Genomic DNA, 22,018 nt, shown 5'->3' with positions numbered 1-22,018 from the left:
TTAATTTTCCTAAAAGAGACTTCTTTTAATTTGAATGAAAAATACCATAAAGCATAAAGAGTTGTGCCTGATTAAACTATTCAAACTACACAGGCTAAACAACACATGCCAGAATTGTTTGCAGGTCCGAATCAGAATAATTCATAAAAATTGCTGGGACAGTTGACCAAAAAGCGGGACTTTCCGGCTTGGACACCTAAAATAAGCAACCCTTCCACCTTTACTTTTGTCAGAAGTCTGTATATACATGTACCCTACAAAAACACTAAATTTCTGGCAAATATTGACGATAAATGTGTTTAAGAATTTCAAAAACACAAACGTTCTCCAATTTTTGGAAGTAAACACATGTGCAATATGCACATTTATCTAAAGTGGCAATGTGCGTACATTGAGCACTGTTCTAATTAAACCAGTGGCCAATTTACTATTAATTTATAAAGATGCAATATTTTAAAAACTATTTTGTGAAAATCAGTCAAAAACGAAAATAAATGTATTTGAAACAGTAATGCATTGGTTTGCATTCAATTTGATTGATATACAAAATTGGTGTTGGTGTTGACAGTGTTTTTTTTTAGCCAGTTGGTATTATAATACACTGTAACACGGGGCTATTGTACTTTTGGACTTGATTGGGGCATGAAATACAATTGCAGTTGGCTTTTAATTCAGAGTGTTTCAACTATCGACAGCAATCAGCGACCTGTATCATAAAAAACACCATGGTGTAAATGCTTGATAAAGTAAATTATTTGCCGATCAATCACTGATAGGGTGTCAAAGACAACACAGGTGCACTCAAGAAGTAGAATTGGATGGTTGAAAGGGGGCAATAAATGGATAAGAGATGGTAGGTATAAGCCAGAAAGAGATTGAGTAGCGAATTTTGTTGTGAACTTATAGCATATAGTTGTTTTTCACGAATGCCAGGACAAGGTGTCTCATATCGGGACGCCTGGATTAACACCCCAAAAGCGCGACTGTCCCGCCAAGATCTGGATTCTGGCATGTATGGCTAAACTGGGACGACTCTACTTATATGCATTAATCCAAGGTTTTCCACAACAAGGCTTAAATTATTACATGCAGTGGTAAATGTTCAATGATTATTTTTAGTTTATTAAACTACCAAAAGAACATGCTTTTATGTTATTTTAATGCATAGTCAATATGGATTCAGGTATATACATGCTTAGGTCTTTTGCTGTTAGTTATTTGGATTTTAGCAATTTGTTAACTGAATAACACTTAAATAAGTCAGTAAATTTATTTAAATATTTAATTTGATAAATTTTGAATGAAATGATTTCTTGTTTGCTTTTTATTTCAGAAAGAGTGGTTACAGATTATTTGACCAACCCAGAGATGTAAGTTATACAGTTCTTGAAGTGGTTAGTGTTTAATGTCAGTATTCATTTCACAATTAAACTTATGTGATGTCATTCAGGCTTATTACAAGTACTTCCTGCTCAATGGCACCATAATTTGTCTGGAAAAAAAAGTTATAATATATTTCAGGGTTACCACTGGTTAAAAACTTTTTTTAGACAAATTTACTGTTTAACATAGAAAGTCATAACATTTTAGCTGTTTAATGGTTTATGAAGAAAAAACATGTAGCTATCTGGAAATTTTCTATAGCCAAATTCGTTACTTTGTAGCCATTGGTTAATTTTGTGAATTGAGGAGTAAGCCCTTTAGAGAAAATATACAGGGCATGTTTGTATTTGTAATATATGGATGCTGTAATGTATTAATTTATTTTGGAACGTTCTTTTATGTGACTCTGTCTATTCAGACAGATAAGTAAACATTTTTACTTACCCGACAAAATTTGCCCATGTATAGGGTGAGCTTGTAAATTGATTCATGGTTAGTTTTCAAATCATAATAGCAGATTTTTTAAACAGAAGGTTGATCTTTTGATTTATTTGTGTATATAATAAAGCAGCGCCTTTATTATCTCCCACCATAGGCAGGGGGAGATTGTTTTGGCGTTGTCAGTCCGTCCGTCTTTCCGTCCGTCCGTAGCCATATCTTGGCTTTGGCGAATTTCATTGAAACTTGGTATGAGTATATATATGGATAAGAGGATGATGCACGCCAAATGGCATTGTACACCATCGGTTAATAACGGAGTTATGGCCATTTGTATCTTGAAAAAATGTTTTTTGAGTGTCAAATATAACACTTGTGTCCAGAAGCATATTGGCGGGGGATATCAATTTAACGAATTTGCTTGTTTACAAAGCTCCTTAGGGAAAACTTGTGAATTTCCTTACATCATTTGTGTGAATACCAACCCATTTCTATGAAATGCAATGAACATTTACAGGATCAAATGTGTACACAGTGACGAAGGCAGTTCATTTTTTAGAGATGCTACGTCTCTTCTTCATGAGCTTGAGTTTAAGGTAAGCAGGCAACATTTTCTGGGAATTTATAAAAAAGAGGCCTTTTGGGGAATAAGTACCTTGCAAAAAAAGAGAAGGTTATGTTATAAAATATGTTCAAACGTTTTAATAAATGTCATGAAATTATGAAACAGTATAATGGATTTTTTTATTGTTATCTCGCATTTTTCGTGCCTTTTTGAGGTATCAATTTTTCCGAGCCTGGTATCATTTCAAAGATGATCTGTCCTCTTCCAATATTGCAATCAAAAACATACCGTCTCCTAATTTCTAAGAAAGTAAATCGCTGTTGAATGCACCCACAGTAGAAAACAGTTTTTTGGAAGACTTATTTCAACAAAAGCCCCACACAATAGAAAACACACCCTCAAAAGTTCCTCTTTCTTCTTATCCAAGGCATCAAAGTACTCCAGACACATACAGGTTATTAGAAATAACTACAAAACACATGTCTCACATTGTTAAATGGCTTTTATTTAAGAAGAGAAAAGGAACTCTTTAGAAATAGGCACTACTTTCGAAGGGAATAAGGAGGGATACACAATGATTCAGTGTAATATAACCTTGTGGAATTTTCCCCATGGAACCTGGTGCCAATTTAGACTATAAAGTTGAACCAAGTACCAAAAAAAAAAGATTGATACGAAGTATGAGCTACACTTTGATATGTTGAATTACAGTAGCAGATCAGACGTTAACATACATTTGTATACAATTTATTGTTGTGCCATGTATAAAATGGCATGTATAAAATAAAAATATAGATGGTAAACTGTTTCTTTGTTTGAGTTTGTTAAATGCAATTTATTATTATTTGTTAACACTGTAAGAAGTTTTTAACATAAAATAAACATTTCCCAATTTGGATGGAAACAACTCTAATTTTCCCAATTTGACAAGTACCGGTACCATTCCCAAGTGGTGAAGAAAAAAGCTGGAAACAATTAACATTCATGTATGCAGTTTAAGGTCAATATAAAGTCATGTACTACATGTATCTTTAAGTACTATGAGTTGAGGTAATATAAAGGTAATGTACACTCTTTTTATGAAAGGGGTTTTCACAGGTGTTCTGCATGCAATTTGCCAAAGAGGTTTTTGTTTTCCCTCTTTTTAGGATCCTTTAGCTGAATACATTGTAAGTGCAGCCCACAGGTATGGAAAGCAACATGGGTTCTGTTCCTCTGATACCGGCCTGTACTTTGTCTGCATGTTTGTCCATATCTGCAAGAAACTTCAACAACAGGTACTTTTAAAATCTGTTTAGGGCTAGTTTAATTACGTCCCCAGTAGGGTGGCATATAGCAGTTGAACTGTCCGTCAGTCAGTGCGTCCATCCGAAAACTTTAACATAGGCCGTCACTTTTGCAATATTGAAGATAGCAACTTGATATTTGGCATGCATGTGTATCTGATGAAGCTGCACATTTTGAGTGGTGAAAGGTCAAGGTCATCCTTCAAGGTCAAAAGTCAAAAAATACAATCCAAGGGAAGTAATAAGCTTTAAAAGGGAGATAATTTCTAAACCTGCCAAATGATATATTGAAATTTTATTTCAAAGCGGCGCAATAGGGGGCGTTGTGTTTCTGACAAACACATCTCTTGTTAATGCTGCATTACCACTATCATGATTGATGCAATCTTGAAATTGTGGTCTAAACTGAGTCTGGTTCTGGGAAAACTGGACTTTATGCATGTGCGTAAAGTGTCGTCCCAGATACTTCTGTGCGGACATTTAAATGAAAAAACCATAAAATGACAAGCTTATCTATGACAACACTTTACGAGCTTGCATTAAGTCCAATTTTCTTAGAACAAGGCTCTAACTGTGGACTTATTGTGGTAATCTTGTCAGATGGCATGAGGTATTATTAGATTTTGAAGTTTATCGTGTTAATTATAGAAATGATTTGCACGGTTAAACAATTCTACGATTTACACAATAAACTGCAATCAATTGGTAACTTGGGACAAGGTATAAATCATATTGTTACTTAACAAAGTGCAACAAATCTGATCTATTTGAACTTCCACATTATGATGATCAAAGCTGATAGTACATGTATGCAATGAAAACATGACTTGTACCATTTGTTAAACATTTTAGACTAAATAAGCTGATAGTCATTTGGGCAGTATTTATTTCATACTGGTCCAATTGTGGATCTTAGCATGATGACAATCAATTAAATTGTGGAAGATATTGCAATCATTGTTGTATGGTATTTTTAAGGAGCGCATTAATTCTTGATAAACATAGGGTAATTTATCACCTCAAACAGAACAACGTACTTATTTTGGGAACCCTTTTGTGAGGATTGTGTCGAATTTACACCCAATAATTGAATGGAAACAATCCTATTGGATTTCATTAGGACAATTTCAGTACACCAGGGGCTAATCAAGGACAGCACTTTTTGCTTTTTAGCCGGATTTTTTTCGAAAAAATCTCGGCTTATAGATTGATGTTGTCGGGCGGGCAGGGGGGCGGGCGGGCGGGGCGGGGTGGCGGCGTGCTCGAAAATGTTAAAGTTCTTATTTCATGGTATAACTTTGGTATGCTTGGACCTAGAGTCTTCAAACTTGACATGAAGGTTGGCCAGGATTAACAGATGACCACTGGTCATTTCAAGGTCATTCATTTGAAGGTCAAGGTCACTGTGACCTTCAATATAAAAAATGTTAAAGTTGTTATAACTTTGGTATGCTTGGACCTAGAGTCTTGAAACTTGACATGAAGGTTGGCCATAACTAGTTAGTAACCACTGGTCATTTCAAGGTCATTCATTTGAAGGTCAAGGTCACTGTGACCTTGAATGTAAAAATGTTAAAGTTCTTATTTCATGGTATAACTTTGGTATGCTTGGACCTAGAGTCTTCAAACTTGACATGAAGGTTGGCCAGGATTGACAGCTGACCACTGGTCATTTCAAGGTCATTCATTTGAAGGTGAAGGTCACTGTGACCTTCAATATAAAAATGTTAAAGTTGTTATAACTTTGGTATGCTTGGACCTAGAGTCTTCAAACTTGACATGAAGGTTGGCCAGAACTAGTAAGTAACCACTGGACATTTCAAGGTCATTCATTTGAAGGTCAAGGTCACTGTGACCTTGAATGTAAAAATGTTAAAGTTGTTATAACTTTGGTATGCTTGGACCTAGAGTCTTGAAACTTGACATGAAGGTTGGCCAGAACTAGTAAGTAACCACTGGACATTTCAAGGTCATTCATTTGAAGGTCAAGGTCACTGTGACCTTGAATGTAAAAATGTTAAAGTTCTTATTTCATGTTATAACTTTGGTATGCTTGTACCTAGAGTCTTCAAACTTGAAATAAAGATTGGCCAGTACTAGAAGATGACCACTGGTCATTTCAATGTCATTCATTTGAAGGTCAAGGTCACTGTGACCTTAAATGTTAAAATGTTAAAATTGTTATAACTTTGGTATGCTTGGACATAGAGTCTTCAAACTTGACATGAAGGTTTGCAAGCACACTTAGATGACCACTGGTCATTTCAAGGTCATTCATTCTAAGGTCAAGGTCACTGTGACCTTGAATGTAAAAATGTTAAAGTTCTTATAACTTTGGTAGGTAAAAATGTTAAAGTTCTTATTCCATGTTATAACTTTGGTATGCTTGTACCTAGAGTCTTCAAACTTGACATAAAGGTTGGCCAGTACTAGAAGATCACCACTGCTCATTTCAATGTCATTCATTTGAAGGTCAAGGTCACTGTGACCTTCAATGTTAAAATGTTAAAATTGTTATAACTTTGGTATGCTTGGACCTAGAATCTCAAACTTGACATATTTATGTGTCCAATCTATCTGCTAGAACTGGTGTGATAGAAACCTTTTGGAGTGATCATAAGGCTGTCTGGATTTCTGTGTAGGTATGTGAAAGCAAAACAATAAATAGTATTATTTCATCTAAGTTTATTTTCTTACATTTGATAATGAAATTGATGGAAACTTCAAACAATATGTTACTAATTTGCTAATAAAAAAATTGAGATCAAACTTTCCTAATTGTCAATTCAAGTTCATATTTGTGACCTTAAATGTTATTGTTGTTCATGTATATGCATGCATTCAAAACATAACACAAGGTTTGCTCATGCCTTGAAAAGTACTTACATTTCATTTTGACCTTTGAACAATATTTCAGTAATTTAAGTATTGCATTGACAAAAACACGAAAGGTACTTTCCTGTCATTTAAATCAAAAATCCGGCTTCAATGCGGTCATCTCCGACCGCGGAACTCTTGTATGGAATTTTTGTTGACAATTGGTCTCCTGTAAAAGTGTAGGGGGAAAGTGTCATCCCTGAATGACCTTTGGGGACTGTCCAACCTAATCTGGGATAACACTGAACACATAAAGTCCCATTTCACCAGGGCAAGCCTCAATCTGTCATTTTCAGACAATTATTGAGATTGACAATCTTTTTTTACAGGGTATTCCAGTGGATATCACCATTTCTGAAATCCAGCGCATTTTCCAAAATGTCCAAGCAAACTCTCAGATGAAGACTGTAACAGTACAGGAAGCAGTACTGTTGTTGCAAGAACTGAACACAAGTGCTCATTTGACAGATAAAGATAAGAATTTTGACAGTGTTTCAAAAGTTGTGAAAACAAGAGATTCAGATGCTCTGTATGGAGAGAATGCTTTAACAAAAAATTGTGACAATTTAAAATCAAATTATTTTGTTCCTGCAGTTGAGGACAGAAAAGAAAGTAAATGGAACATGGTTGAGCTTGCCACGAGTTCAACTTGTAACATGGAGGTTAAGGCAGCAGAAAGTAATATATCAGTGGACAATCATTATGGTGAATCCAGTAATAATGATAAAGGATATACGGATGAGTTTGAGGATGGGAATGAGGATGATTTGATCAAAGAACTTGAACAGTTACAGACAGATATTGCGAATGATTTAGAAAGAGTGAAACTATTTCAGAGTTTGTCACAAAGAAGGCTACCATATGATAATGCATTGAGAACACAAGATGATGATAGTGAGTTTGAAGACTGTTTTTACCAAATAAATAAAATAAACAGTGATTCAGATGTAACAGAAGTATCCAAGTTAAATACACTGTCTGAAACTGTGAAGAATGCATTGAGTGATAAGGAAGAAGCGGATGAGTGGATAGAAGTCAATATCAAATTTGCAAGAAGTTCCTATGGCGAGAATATTTCTAAAAATGTAACAAACCTTGTTGGAAAATGTGAAAACCTAGGAGGAAAATGTGAAAACCTAGGAAGAAAATGTGAAAGCAAGGCCTGTGAAACAACAGGTTTATTCAGAAGTGTTCATGAAATGGATTTGGCTCAAGTTAATGAGCTGTTGCAAAGTGTTTCAGAGAAACAGACCAAGTTTTCATCAAAACTGTCTATTTTAAGCAGGCACATCAATACAAATGAAGCTATAAGTGTCAGTGAAAAAAACGACGTTACTGATGATGCAAATGATAAAGCCAAATCTGGTACAAGTAATATAACTGCAGATAGAAGGATCAACACTTTTTATAACCAATCTGTAAACAATAATGATGGTGCTTATGGTGTTCATGTTATTGGATGTGAAAATTCAAAATATGAGAGCATTTCAAATGTTAGAACAAATAGCAATAAAGGCAAAGCTGTGTCTGAAGGAGGAAAGATAAATGATGCAAAACAAAAGTTAGAAGAAGGAAAGATAGATGGTGCGAAACAACATTTTGAACAAGGAAAGACAATTGATGCAAAACAAAAGTTTGGAGAAATAAAGATAAATGATGCCAATAAAAAGACTGGAAAAGGAAAGATGAATGATGCAAAACAAAACATAAGTGAAGGAAATATAAATGATGCAAAAACGGATTGCGGAAGAAAATCGTTGACAGACAGAGGAAGGACAAAATGGTTAACCGATAGAGAAAGTATCTTGTTGTTAGTGAGAGGGATACTTGGAAGTGAACGGGAAGATTTTGTTAATGTAGTGACTGACATAGTTGAAGTGCAAAATGTTCAAGACACACATGAAGGCAACACAACTTTAAGGTAACTTAGGCCTGATCTATGCCAGTTTATTAAATGGTTATTCATGCTCAATTTTTATTTATGAGCAATTAACATTAAATCGGCATTCTTTTGATGGTGAATGTTAGTTATTTCAGTTTTTAATATACTTTTGACCATTTAGTTTGCATATTGCATGGCCATTAAGTTTTGCTTTGCGTTACACAAGTTCTGAACTCTTGTTTGTGTTGTTTATTGGGTGAGTTTTACAATAATACTTTTTGTTATACCGGTATGTAAATAGAAAAAAATATGTCCAAAAATTAATTATTAATCATTAATGCTCCTAATTATTACATGCTTTATTTGTCATATTACACTGTGTCTGTACAAAGACGCCTAGCTCTGGGAAAAGGGGCCTTAATACATGTCTGTAAAATGTTGTCCTAAAATAGCCTGCGCAGTTTGCACAGGTTAATCAAGGACGTCACTTTCTGCCTACATTAGATTGTCATTTAGAAGAGACTTCCTTTAAACAAAAACGCCATAAAGCGTAAAGTGTCATCCCTGATTAGTGTATGCGGACTGCACTGGCTAAATTAGCTAATCTGGGGTGACACTTTACGCACATGCATTAAGCCCCATTTTCCCAGGGCTCAAATCTTTAACTTTCAGGTTTGACATAGCCCAGGTGCAGTTGTACTGTGTGAATGGAGTAGGTCAGAAACCCATGTTAGTCAATGGCCTTGTAATTAAAACTACATCAGATGTGGTGGACTCGGTGTTGCATTACCCAGGAAAACACTACAGCACATTGGTTTCTACTATTGAAATTATGACACTTTGCTTAATGCATGTGAGTAAAGTGTCGTCTCATATAAGCCTGTGCAGTCTTTGCAAGCTTATCAGGGAGGACACTTTCCGCTTTTCGAATTTTGTGTTTAAAGTAAGTCTCTTCTAAATGAACATCCAGTCTAAGCAATTAGTATTGTCCTTGATACATGTAAGTCTAAATTGACGTGACGCCTTGACAATGATCGCTTAATCACGTGGCTTTTTCCGCTCATCGGGCTGGCGACCGGGCGATGATCGCACGGGCATCGGGTCATTTTGTGGCATCGGGCAGCGTCCGGATTAATTTTAAGTCTCACTTAAAATTTTACCCGACGTCGGGCCCGGGAAAGAATCGTATTGAGATCGGACGATCAACGCACGGTTATCGCCCGGTGATCGCCAGACATCGGATTCATCGTACGCGTTTCGGCAAAAATCAAGATATTTCACAGAGACATATACATCAGCCGGCGACCGTCCGATTGCCGGAGGGCCTCCGCACGATGACTGACAGACATCGGACGGAGATCGTAAGGAGACCGAAGGATTCCGGTAAATGCATATGGACAGATCACGTGGGTAGATTCAGCGCCAAACACCTCCATTTTAAAGTCAAGATGCCGAAGAGAAAGGTCGCAGCAAGGCAGATGCCACCTCCTCAAACAGAGCCCGATGATGGACAGCATGACAAGGAGAAAGAAGAGCCATCGCAGCCACATATAAATCCTGAGCAAGCTGAAGCAATCGCCCAGTCAAAAAAAAAGTCAAACGCCAGTGAATGGTAAGAGTTGCCTGTTGCCAACAAGCGCAAGGTAATGGCCAGCTTTATGCCAATGCTCAGAGGAGGCCGTCTACTGAAAACACAAACATGTATAAGTCGTTTGAAATAATCTCTAAAATGTTTTCAAAGTCACTCTTTAAATCCGCGCTTTGTGATTCCGCATTTTCACAGCATTAATTTTTTTTAGTTTAGGTTCTTGGCGCTGTATTTGTAAACAAACAAACCTAATTTGGTAGTGCCTAGATAGATTACCTTATTTGACAAAAATAACAGGTCATTGATAAAAGTACAAAATTGATACAAATGCTCGCAGAATGCCTAGAACTATTACAAATGCATTTCACATTATCCCGAAAGCTCTTCGAATTTTAATTTGAATGGCAGTCGGGATCGGTCTCTAGAGTTACTATAAGTATATAAGTACATCAATAAGTATGTCAGACAATTTATACTCACTCTTGATTAATTTGAATGCGAGGCCCGACTCTTGTACATAGTACTTGAAACAACTCTGGCTTGAGACGCAAATAAGCTTCGAAATCGGCCGGGTTCTCGAGACACAATTCATGCAAAAGGGTCTCGTATTGCCCGTAGAGGGATCGTCTCTGAATCCAAGGCTTGACCCACCATCGTCTTATACGTCGCTGTGGTTCTTCGAACTCCTCAATTATTACCATAGCAGCAACTACAGAGTTGAGGCAATGTCTGGCTATTGCGTGCCTCTCCCTCAGCCTCGTGACTCGCTGATCTCTGTTCATGACCATAAAACAGCCTGCAAATGAAAGTTTATGGAATGCACGCATTATATATATATATATACCATTTTCCAGACGGCGCGACACGCTTACCTTTCGGAGTCCGCAAGGAGCCCGGCCGAAGTCCGCCAGATTGACGTCCGATTTATTAAAACTTTCCGACTTTCTTGCGGCGCTACGTCGATATTGCAACGATAGCCGTCCGAACATCCGCCGGTTGTCGTCCGATTTACAATTTGACGCTCACCCAAAAAGCTTTTCTCAAACTGTCCGATTGCCGTTCGATCATCGGCCGATTCTCGTCCGGCGCCCATAAAAGACTGAGTTCGTATCACTCATCGGGCGGCGACCGGCTCCGAGGTGTCAAGTCTTCCCGATGCCTGGAGATCGGACACATGGGCCGGCGACCGGTTTATTTGTGACTGCGGCATTAGCGGTTAGCAAACCTAGACAAGCTAACACCAAAATAGCTTCTTTGACTATAGATTGCATATAGATTTACGCGATATTCCGGATGATTTTTATGGACTTTTTCACACCATATAACACTTGTAAAAGGGGTTTGTGTCATTTAGTTATTATGCAAATGCAAAAATATACGTTTATAGAGAACATCAGCTATTTATAACGTTTTTTTGGTACATTAAACACGCTCTCAAACGCTTGTGCGCTTACCGAAATCAAACCTGTAAGTACTTGTAATGGTGGTATTAGCAATAAATTAACACTTATACACCAGTATTTATCCATGTTATTTACGAAAATATTAACGAAACTTTTTCTCTCGTGTATTTGACACGAAATATCGCTTTATAACTGGGATTTCGGTGAAGTTTCACGCGCTTTCTGACGCCGAGTGGGTACCTAAATCCCACATGTTATTACGTGTAAAAGTGATATTAATAATATTAAACATTGCTTATTGGACATTTGTGAATCACTGTAATTGAAAGTGCAAAACAACACCATCAGTTTGGTTATTGTCTGATATAAATTAGCGTTGTATGAAAGAAAATTCAGTCAGGCTACTTAATGAAGCTACCAGTATCATACGCACGCGTAGGTACCGACTTCCCCCAATTTACGGCATTTATTGGTTAGATCAGTTATAATAACTCTTATACAATGGTATTTATCAATACGTTTTTTAGCTCACCTGAGCACAACGTGCTCATGGTGAGCTTTTGTGATCACCTTTTGTCCGTCGTGCGTTGTGCATTGTCCGTTGTGCAACGTCAACATTTGTCTTGTTCACTCTCTAGAGGCCACATTTATTGTCCAATCTCCATGAAATTTGGTCAGGAGATTGGTTTCAATGATATCTTGTATGAGTTGAAAATGGTTACGTTTTCTTGAAAAACATGGTTGCCAGGGGGCGGGGCATTTTTGCTTATATGGCTTTAGTAAAACCTTGTTAACACTCTAAAGGCCACATTTATTTTCCAATCTTCATGAAACTTGCTCATAAGATTTGTCCCACTGATATTTTTGATGAGTTCAAAAATGGTAACCTTTGCTTGAAAAACATAGCCTCAAAGGGGCGGGGCATTTTTCCTTATATGGCTATATATGGCTTTAGTAAAATCTTGTTAACACTCTAGAGGCCACATTTATTGTCCAATCTTAATGAAACTTGGTCATAAGATTCATCCCAATAATATCTTGGACGAGTTCGAAAATGATGCCAGTTGGTTGAAAAACATGGCTACCAGGGGGCAGGGCAATTTTCCTTATATGGCTATAGTAAAACCTTGTTAACGCTCCAGAGGCCACATTACTTGTCCAATCTTGATGAAATATAGTAAGAAGATTTGTCTTAATGAAATCTTGGATGAGTTCGAAAATGGTTACGTTTTCTTGAATAACATGGCCGCCAAATGGCGGGGCATTTTTCTTTATATGGCTATATAAGGCTATAGTAAAATCTTGTTAACACTCTAGAGGCCACATTTATAGTCCGATCTTCATGAAACTCGGTCAGAAGATTCATCTAAATAATATCTTGGAAAGTTTTTTAAATGATGCCGGTTGGTTAGAGCTGCAACGATTCACCAACAGCTCGATTCGATTTCGATTTCAGACACTCAGATACCGATTTTTTCGATTTGATTCATCTTCAAACCTAGTTTTATCATATATTCACTCTTCTGCCTCAAAATAAACATTTCTGTTCAAAAGTGTCGCATACCTAGATATCTTGGGCATTTGTCAAATTGTGTGTTTGTTTGATATAGTTTGGTTGGTTCAACAGTGTTTTAAAAACTGTTGAAAGTGTGTAAAATTAACATTTGTAAGGAATATTTTGCAAGAAACTGCCAATTGTCTTTCAAACTATGTCAATATTTTAATAAAAAACATAAAAAAGAATGGCAAATTAGGACTCAATTTTAATATAAAAAATGTTCTGACTAGAAGATTGTGTTGAATACACAATAATATAAAATTAAATAAATAATGATAAGAACATCTGGAATCAGTGGAGTGATAGTACTATCACTATTATACTTATATCCAAAACCGCTACAAGCATGTCTACCATTTAGCCGTGACAGCATCACCTGTTACCTGTAGGACAAAGCACATTTTCTAATAAACTTAACAAATTCCCAACAGAAACAGAACTACTTTTCTGGCTGGCGACTTGAGTAGTTTCACTTGTGCTACCTTTTAGTCTTGCTAAATCAACGTTATGTTTGCATCTGTGAAGCACAGTTTACACTTTGCTTTATCGGGAGGGCTACCATCCTGAAACCCAAAATACTGCCACACTTTTGATTTTAGCTTCTTAGGCGCATCTGATAATTTCAATTTGTCGGCCACAACTTGTTCAGCCATTTTGACGCTTTTTCCGAAAGTAGACCGTAACGCGCTTATTGATTGGATGACTAAAGTAATAAGCAGCCAATCCAGCGCGTTGTAATTACAGGTAAAGATAAAACCTACACCTTCCCCTATTAAATAGTCAGAATACAGCGAGCTTTACGTATCTATGTATATATATGTCTATATGTTAAAGAATTGAAACGAATTTGGTAGGTTTGATATCGTTATCGAATCGACGCATTTCGAACCGATTTTTGATGCATCGCATCGAATTGTTGCGGCTCTACGGTTGGTTGAAAAACATGGCCACCACAGGGGCGGGGCTATTTTATTAAAATAGTAACATAAAATGGTTTTCAATTGTTTTTGATACACACACTAACTCGATTTATAACGGGGATTTCGTTAAGTTACACAAAGTGGGTACCACTATTCTCTATTATTTTACATGCACACGTGATATAATTCATACTTAATAATGCTTAGTTATTGCTTATATGACATTTCCAGTTTTTGAAATGAATAAATGTTCTATATGGGGGATCTCGGTAATTCTACATGTTGAAGCTTCCACTCGCTCTCGTCAAGACCGCATTTCCGCGTTGGAAATCTTTCTGGATACCTAATGTCAGAGTTACATAATCCCTATTTACACCGTTTTGCCATATTTCATTCCTGTTGTTTTTTTTCGAACAAAATAAACGAAACTCATTGAAAAAATGAGAACTAGGCATTCGATCTCCAAGTGTGGATTAAAAGCGTTCATTGGTGACACCACATGTCTGCACATGTGTAGATACCGTTATTAAGATAAGATATCACGTGTCACCTTCTAATAACATGTATAATGACAATAAAGTGCATTACTATCATAGTAATAAAACACAGCATGAATTAGGCTTCATGCTGGGTTTTACCTCTCTTAAAGTAATGAAGATGAACATTGATTCTATTAATCACCTAGTAACTGGCAAAACTATTAAAAACATGAACTATTATGTGATTAGCAGATCGATAACATAAACTATTTAAATCTGCTAGTATATTCGATAATAAGATATTGTAATTGTCTTTGACAGTGTTGACGTTCAGTTGTTCGTGGGAACAACGGCTTGCATTTATCCATCTCTTACACTTCTCAAGATCTCTGTTCGGCTTTTGAAACGATATGAATTCAATGCCACCAACTAATCTGTCAGGATATTGATTGTCCGAGTTACATAATCCCCATTGACACTGTTTTACCATTTTTAATCTACGTTTTTTAAAGAGGAAAACAAAAGAAACTCGTTGAAATAAAAGTGAACCTAGACATAGCTTGTCTAGGAAAATGGCCGACAGTTCGTTGCTAACTCGCGCGCCTGATTAATCGATCGCTGATTGGTAGGTCAATTCTTAGATAAGGATTTGATTGACAGGTGGCGTCATGTCAATTGACTGCACAGGCTAATCTGAGACTTCACTTTACAGACATGCATTTAACCCAGTTTGCTCATAACAATTTGTTGAATAATTGTTAAAGCTAGGATTGTACAGACCTTTTGAAACATCCATAGAAAATAAAGAGGTTTTTTTAAGTATTAAGCTAAGCTCAGACAACATAATGATATATCAAGTGAAGTATTGTTCATTATTATTCATGAATTTCCTTAACCCTTAATTCAGTTTAATGTCTTTATAAACTGAAATGCATGTAGAAAGATTACATTTGTAAAATGGTATCTTGTGTATTATGTAGAAACAAAAAAAAAATGCATAGAAAATTTGATCTTAAATTTATTTTACATTATATTGTACAAAAGACCTACAAAAATTAAGATGTGAATATGATCCCTTTAATTTTTATGCCCCCAAAGGAGGGCATATAGTGATCGCACTGTCTGCCTGTCTGTCCGTTTGTCTGTGTTTCCATCACATTTTTGCGTTTAGGTTTCAAAAAATGCTCATAACTTATATGTCGCTTCAGATGTAACCTTCATTAAGTTCATATTTGGTATGCATGTTTATTTGGACAAGGCCTTTCCATACACACAAAAATTTTGACCCCTTTGACCTTGACCTTGAACTTAGGGTCTGCGTTTAAGTTTCGAAATCTGCGTTTAGGTTTAAAAAAAAGCGTTTTTCGGGGGCATATGTCTTCTGATGGAGACAACTCTTGTTTTATTACATTTTCATTCAATCTAGTTCTTCCTATAAATGAAGTTTTAAAAATTGATCTATGTCTTGATAGACTCTTTATGTCAAAAATAAGTTTGCAAACCCACTTATCCACCCAAACGATTAACACATGGAATGCATGTATATTTCAGCTTGTCAATGCAGACATCACCATGTCATACAGACACAAAGGCTACAATCCACTGAAAGTCAAACAGACCATGACCTCTCAACAGTATATGGAGGGCTGCAATGCGTCTGATGCATGGCTTGACAGTGTGCTTCATTTGCTGAAACAGGTAGCTTGTTTGTGGTGATGGAAATAAGCAGGGTTTATTCCACTAGCAAATGGCATTTATAATTTTGTGTGGGTGTTAGATTCGAGGTGAACAAATATGTTCCTTGTAAAAGAAGAATTGACATACATTGTATCTTGTTTTAGCAAGCAAAGCTAAATAATCCACTCTCTGAGTGAACTGTGTACTTGAAAATCAGTATTATTTGTGGGTCTTTAATTTTCATTGATTTCATGGGTCGACCAATCCACCAATTTAACACAAACTCATAGGAAAATGACCAACACAAATTATTTTTTTCCCACAATTAAAAAGTCCATGAAAAACCACATAATTTCAAGTCAACAAATATAATTGACTATACAGTATTTTGCAGATTAAGAAATGGGTCCAATACTTATTGCTGTAAATTGGCTTTTTGCATCATCAAATTTAGCACTTGAGAATATTGCAGATAGATATTTAAATGATGGCTTTTTCAACTCATGTTATATTTGGATAGTTAAATGTGTTTACATTAAACAGGACAAGTAATTTAGTTATGTAATATTCATAAAAAATCCTCTGATGAGAAAATAATGCATGGTGAAGTAGGTATGAAAAGACATGTTTTAAAAACAAACCTGTTATCTCATTATGGAATTTTAGCCAATCTGCCAATTGAGCTGATTATTGGAATCCATAGGTTACACTAAAATATTACATCGTCTACTGAATGTAATAACTAGGGTAACTGACATTTTGTGAATTGTTCAGGAATGCATATTTTCTGAAATGTTCTAAAATACAGTAAGAGCACTTACGTGGTTTTTTGCATTCAAAATATTTTAGTGTTGAAATTATGGTAACTGGCCCTTTCTTAATTTTTTATTGTTTTAAAAAAGGCATATCAATTTTGGAGTTTTGTTTTGTTTTTCAAGTGTTATTATAATACTAATCAGAAAATTTGAGTACGAAAACATGTTTATTATTTGAATAAAACAGTTTTTTGCTTCTCCTGAAAATTGAACAAAATGTCAGTTACGCTACTTTTTACATTCAGAAAATCACATTTGTTCGTAATGTTAATTTCCAAAATTTGGTAAAAACACTATTTTTACCAAAAAGGTTGACTTAATATTTTAACAGTTGTTGTATGTCACCTTAATAAACACAAAAATGGAAAAAAAGTAAAAATGTTTAAAAATGTCAGTTACATGACTTATTACATTCAGTAGACGACATGTATGTTTGAGCCTTGATCTGGGAAAAGGGGACTTAATGCATTTGGGTGATGAAGTGTTTTCCCAGTTTAGCCTGTACAATCCTTACTGGCTAATCAGGGATGACATTTTTCACTTTTATGGAATTTATATTCTAAGGAAGTATCTTCTCAACAAAACTCGAGTCCAGGTTTAAGGTGTCCTATCTGTTTAGCCTGTGAGACATTTTTACAGAATAAGGCTCATGTTGAATATCTATAATATGCTTGCACAAGATTGAAATACAGTATACCAGTGCCCCAGATAATTATTTGAGAAATAGGGTTTTCACCCATTGATTTTGAAAAATAGGGTGATTTCCTTCTTGAAATAGGGTGAAATGATTAATAAAAATGCATACCTTTATATCACTGATGTTTTACCTTTGTGGAAGATGCTCACTTGTATTGATTCAATAAAACTTTAAACTATCATAATTAACTTTAATAAACTGATGTTTCATAACATTTTTAATCATTGAAACTGTCCTTAATATAAACTTAAAACAAAAAAAAATCGATAACACGAATGATCATTTGGCTCTTGCTTTCTTGGTTCGAAACAGTTTGCGATCAACTGATATTTTTGCGCAACAATAGCGGATGTCTTTCGACCTCTCTTAGATATTTTTATTTCGCATCGTTATGGAAATTGAAAGTACAGGCGCTATATAAATACATGTACAATGAGCGACGGATAAAGTCAGATTAAAAACGAATGTATGGCGAGGAAAATAATTTGATCAGACGCTTTAACTATGAAATCCAGAACGCAGAGAGTTTGAATAAAGCTTGACTGTTTTCATGCTCCGTCATTTAGGCGCTTGCTTAATAAAGACGCGTGACGATAATTATTTCAAAGAGAAAATACCGAAAATAAGCAAAGCATTTTCGACTGAAGCTATTGTGCCGTACGCATCGAATTTGACGAATTTGCGTACAAATCAAAATGGTTGCGTTTTCAGTACGCATGTTATTGAATTTCTTTGCGTTTTTAGACATTTTAATAGGGTGAAAGACGCAGATACGCAGCTTATCTGGGGCACTGAGTATACTCATAATATTAATCATAATTAAACATAAATTTAGAGAAATTTATCATACTCATTTTTAGTTGAACATAAACCTGCTGCTAGTGAAGGGTGGAGTGTCACCTGCTGTACAGCACGCCTGTGAAGCTTCTGGCATTCTCATCATCAGCAGGGTCCCATACCAACTCCTGGAGCAAATATCTTCCTCAGCACAAGTGGACCTGTTGACATATGTACCTCTAGCAACTCAGGTGGGTGCTTGTGTTTGTCAGTAGTTTAAATCTATTTATTAAAGCTTGATTGCTTTGAAAGCCCAAGGCTTATTTAAACACTCTCGAGTTTGTTTCCTTGGTACTTGGTGTCTATGGGGAGATCTAAAGAAGGTTCAGACAGTGGATTGGAACATGTGACCTCCCTGTCTCTATGTGGACACCATTGGAACCTGTGACCTCCCTGTCTCTATGTGGACACCATATCAGACAGTGGATTGGAACCTGTGACCTCCCTGTCTCTATGTGGACGCCATATCAGACAGTGGATTGGAACATGTGACCTCCCTGTCTCTATGTGGACACCATTGGAACCTGTGACCTCCCTGTCTCTATGTGGACACCATATCAGACAGTGGATTGGAACCTGTGACCTCCCTGTCTCTATGTGGACGCCATATCAGACAGTGGATTGGAACCTGTGACCTCCCTGTCTCTATGTGGACACCATATCCTTAACGCCACTTGCATCTAAATGAAATCTTTTTAAGTACACCTATGGGTAAGATTTCCATGTGGTGCTTTGTTAGCACCGGCTCTTGACTTGTATTAAGAAATTGAAATTAACAGTTCTTTGAAAAATGGGGATAAATTCATGTTCATAAACTGTCACCCCAAATTAGCCTGTACAGTCCTCACAGGCTATTTTGGGACAACACTCTCTGCTTAAACTGGAAGTACGGTAGAGACTTCCTTTAAACAAAAGATAACATGAAAGCAGAAAGTGTGGTCCCTAATTAGTTTCTTCAGATGCCACAAGCTAATCTGTGACAACGCTACGCAAATGCATAAAGCTCCATTTCTTCAGTATGCGGCTCAATTCTTGACTTACATTTTACCTCAGATAAATATTGTTGTCTAATTTTCACGAGGCACCTAGGCACCTTCATTTCTCTTGCTGTACTTAAAGGAAATGTACTGATGATGTTTTCTACAAGAAATCAAAATATTTTTGTCTACAAAAAGATACAATATTAATTATTTTAGCAACATTTACACATTGATGTAAAAATGTGCATGTTACAAAAAAGCTGTGTGATTGCATGCTTATTACATTTATTTAAGGAACAATTTTACAGGTAGGCATTGAAAAAGAATTAAGACTTTGACAAATATTTGCGCATTAATTGTTTATATTACTGGTTTGTTTACAAAAACATGTTTGATAGTTCATTTAAAGTACATGTATAATATAGTATTCTTTTGTAAAATATATATTGTAACACAATACCTGTTGAACTGTTGCTTAAAACTACTTACAAACAAATCAGAAAAAAGTTACGATGACTTTTAACCCAGTGGTTTGTTATCCTAACCCATATCAGACTATAAACCTCACCCTTTACCTTTTATTCCTATGCTTCACAGTTGTTCATGTTTATTTATCATTTAACAATAATAAATTTGATAATTGTTTCTTAAATAGAACAGGATATGGGAATGATCTGTTGAAGATAAAAAACTGCCCAAAAGTATGAATCTTGACTAGACCATGATAAACAAGATTGACTTTTTTTACAGACCCATGTTTGCTGTAACCTCACACTTTCCACATTGGCCTCCCACAGGTCAGGCAGTGTACAAATGAACGGCCAGTCTCAGTGGGAAGTTGTGTTAAATACACTGGATGCACTATTTCAGGTGGGTTGGTAGTGATTTCATTATTACCCAGCAGCCACGTTATTTACATTGCAGTTTTGATCTAATCTTTCATATTTCCTCAAATGGGGAAACATAATAAGCGCTTTGTCAGCCATAATAAGCTCATCTATTTTTTGGATAAAAAAAGAGCTATGGTCATCACTTGAGCGTCTGGTTAAGTTTTGTGTTAAGGTCCACTTTTCTCATTAAGATACAAAGCTTTTGCATTCAAACATGGCACGCTTACTTACTATCATGAGGGGACTGGGCAGGCACAGTTAGATAACTCTGGCTGGCATTTCGACAGAATTATGTGCCCTTTTTATACTTAGAAAATTGAAAATTTGGTTAAGTTTTGTGTTTAAATCCACTTTATTCCTAAAGTATCAAAGCTATTTCTTTCATTCTTGCAACACTTACTAACTATCATAAGAGGACTATGCGGGCAAAGTTATGTAACTCTGACTGGCATTTTAACAGAATTATGGCCCTTTTTTTACTTAGTAACTTTGAATATTTGGTTAAATTTTGTGTTTAGATCCACTTTACTTCTAAAGTATCAAGGCTATTGCTTTCAAACTTCAAATACTTTCTTACTATTATGAGAATACTGTACCTGGCAAGTTGATTTTGACCTTGACCTTTGAATGACCTTGACTCTCAAGGTCAAAGTGTTAAATTTTGCTTAAATTGCCATTACTTCTTTATTTATCATTTTTGTATTCATACTTTGACAAAACAACACTTACCTGACATACCACAATAGACACAAGCCAAACCATCCCCGACACACCCCCAGACCCCCCCCCCCTTTTTTTAGAAAGACAATGTAATAAATTACCACACACCCACACTATACATCCCTCTCCACCCCCACCCCTCCCCCTTTTTTGATTGAAGTATTTAGATAGGTCCCTTCACCTATAAAAAGAAAAATAGATGAGCGGTCTGCAACCGCTAGGCAGTGCTCTTGTTTTAATTTTGACTTAGTAATGAGTATGTTGATATGGTAAAATCATTGATATACATCAGCATTAAATGTTGTGTGATTTAAAAAAAAAAAGACTTTTGTGGACACATATTCCTGGATTAAAAAAGATAGAGGAATTTGTGTCTGTCATTTTCTGATGTGTTGTGTTAACCCTTTCCAACTTAGAAGCAAAGTGAAAATGGCTATGTGCAAACAGCATAAAACCTGAACCGACTGCGAGTTACTTGCAGACTATTTTGGTTTTATGCTGTTTGCACATAGCCATTTTTACTTTGCCTCTGAGAGGGAGAGGGTTAAAAGGATACAAATGTTCCTTTGAAAAGTTGACAAACAAATTATATTAATTCAACACCACTGTCATAGTTGTGGTTGTGGAAACAAAATAAGGTAGAAGTAACCGTAGTACTGGTAATAGAAGAGATAATATTGATATATATAGGATCTGACACGAGTTTTCATATCCTAACATATTTTATTAAACGGGTTCAGGAATTTTGTTAGTAAGCGAGCCTTTTGCATTTTTGTAAGCGCTAGAATAATTTGTATAGAAGAAAGCAACACATTTGTTCTTGGTTACCTTTATTCTTGATAATATCATGTACTTGTACAAAGGCATTTAAGATATATAAGTTTGATTTTTTTTAGCTCACCTGAGTACAACATGGTTATGGTCATGGTTTTGTTATTACCTTTTGTTGGTTGTTAGTTGCCTGACGTAAGCCTCAATATTCACCTTGCTAACACTCTATAGGCCATATTTATTGTCAATTGT

The 22,018-nt window shown here is 35.9% G+C and overlaps 1 protein-coding gene across 1 annotated transcript in view; it reads left to right on the top strand.

The window, feature by feature from the left end:
• LOC127857839 (uncharacterized) overlaps positions 1–22,018 on the top strand; it is a 32,618-nt gene that overhangs the window by 6,531 nt on the left and 4,069 nt on the right. Inside the window, exons 2-9 of the mRNA XM_052394526.1 lie at positions 1,334–1,370; positions 2,339–2,417; positions 3,535–3,663; positions 6,879–8,470; positions 9,104–9,245; positions 15,931–16,077; positions 18,429–18,596; positions 20,136–20,255. Of these exons, the coding sequence (XP_052250486.1) occupies positions 1,334–1,370; positions 2,339–2,417; positions 3,535–3,663; positions 6,879–8,470; positions 9,104–9,245; positions 15,931–16,077; positions 18,429–18,596; positions 20,136–20,255 (2,414 nt within the window). The remainder of the gene's footprint in view (positions 1–1,333; positions 1,371–2,338; positions 2,418–3,534; positions 3,664–6,878; positions 8,471–9,103; positions 9,246–15,930; positions 16,078–18,428; positions 18,597–20,135; positions 20,256–22,018) is intronic.

Source organism: Dreissena polymorpha, chromosome 14 (genome assembly GCF_020536995.1).
Source record: "Dreissena polymorpha isolate Duluth1 chromosome 14, UMN_Dpol_1.0, whole genome shotgun sequence".
NCBI classification, from domain to species: Eukaryota; Metazoa; Mollusca; class Bivalvia; order Myida; family Dreissenidae; genus Dreissena; species Dreissena polymorpha.
The sequence above is the reverse complement of the archived record's forward strand: the minus strand, read 5'-3'. Positions and strand labels throughout refer to the sequence as shown.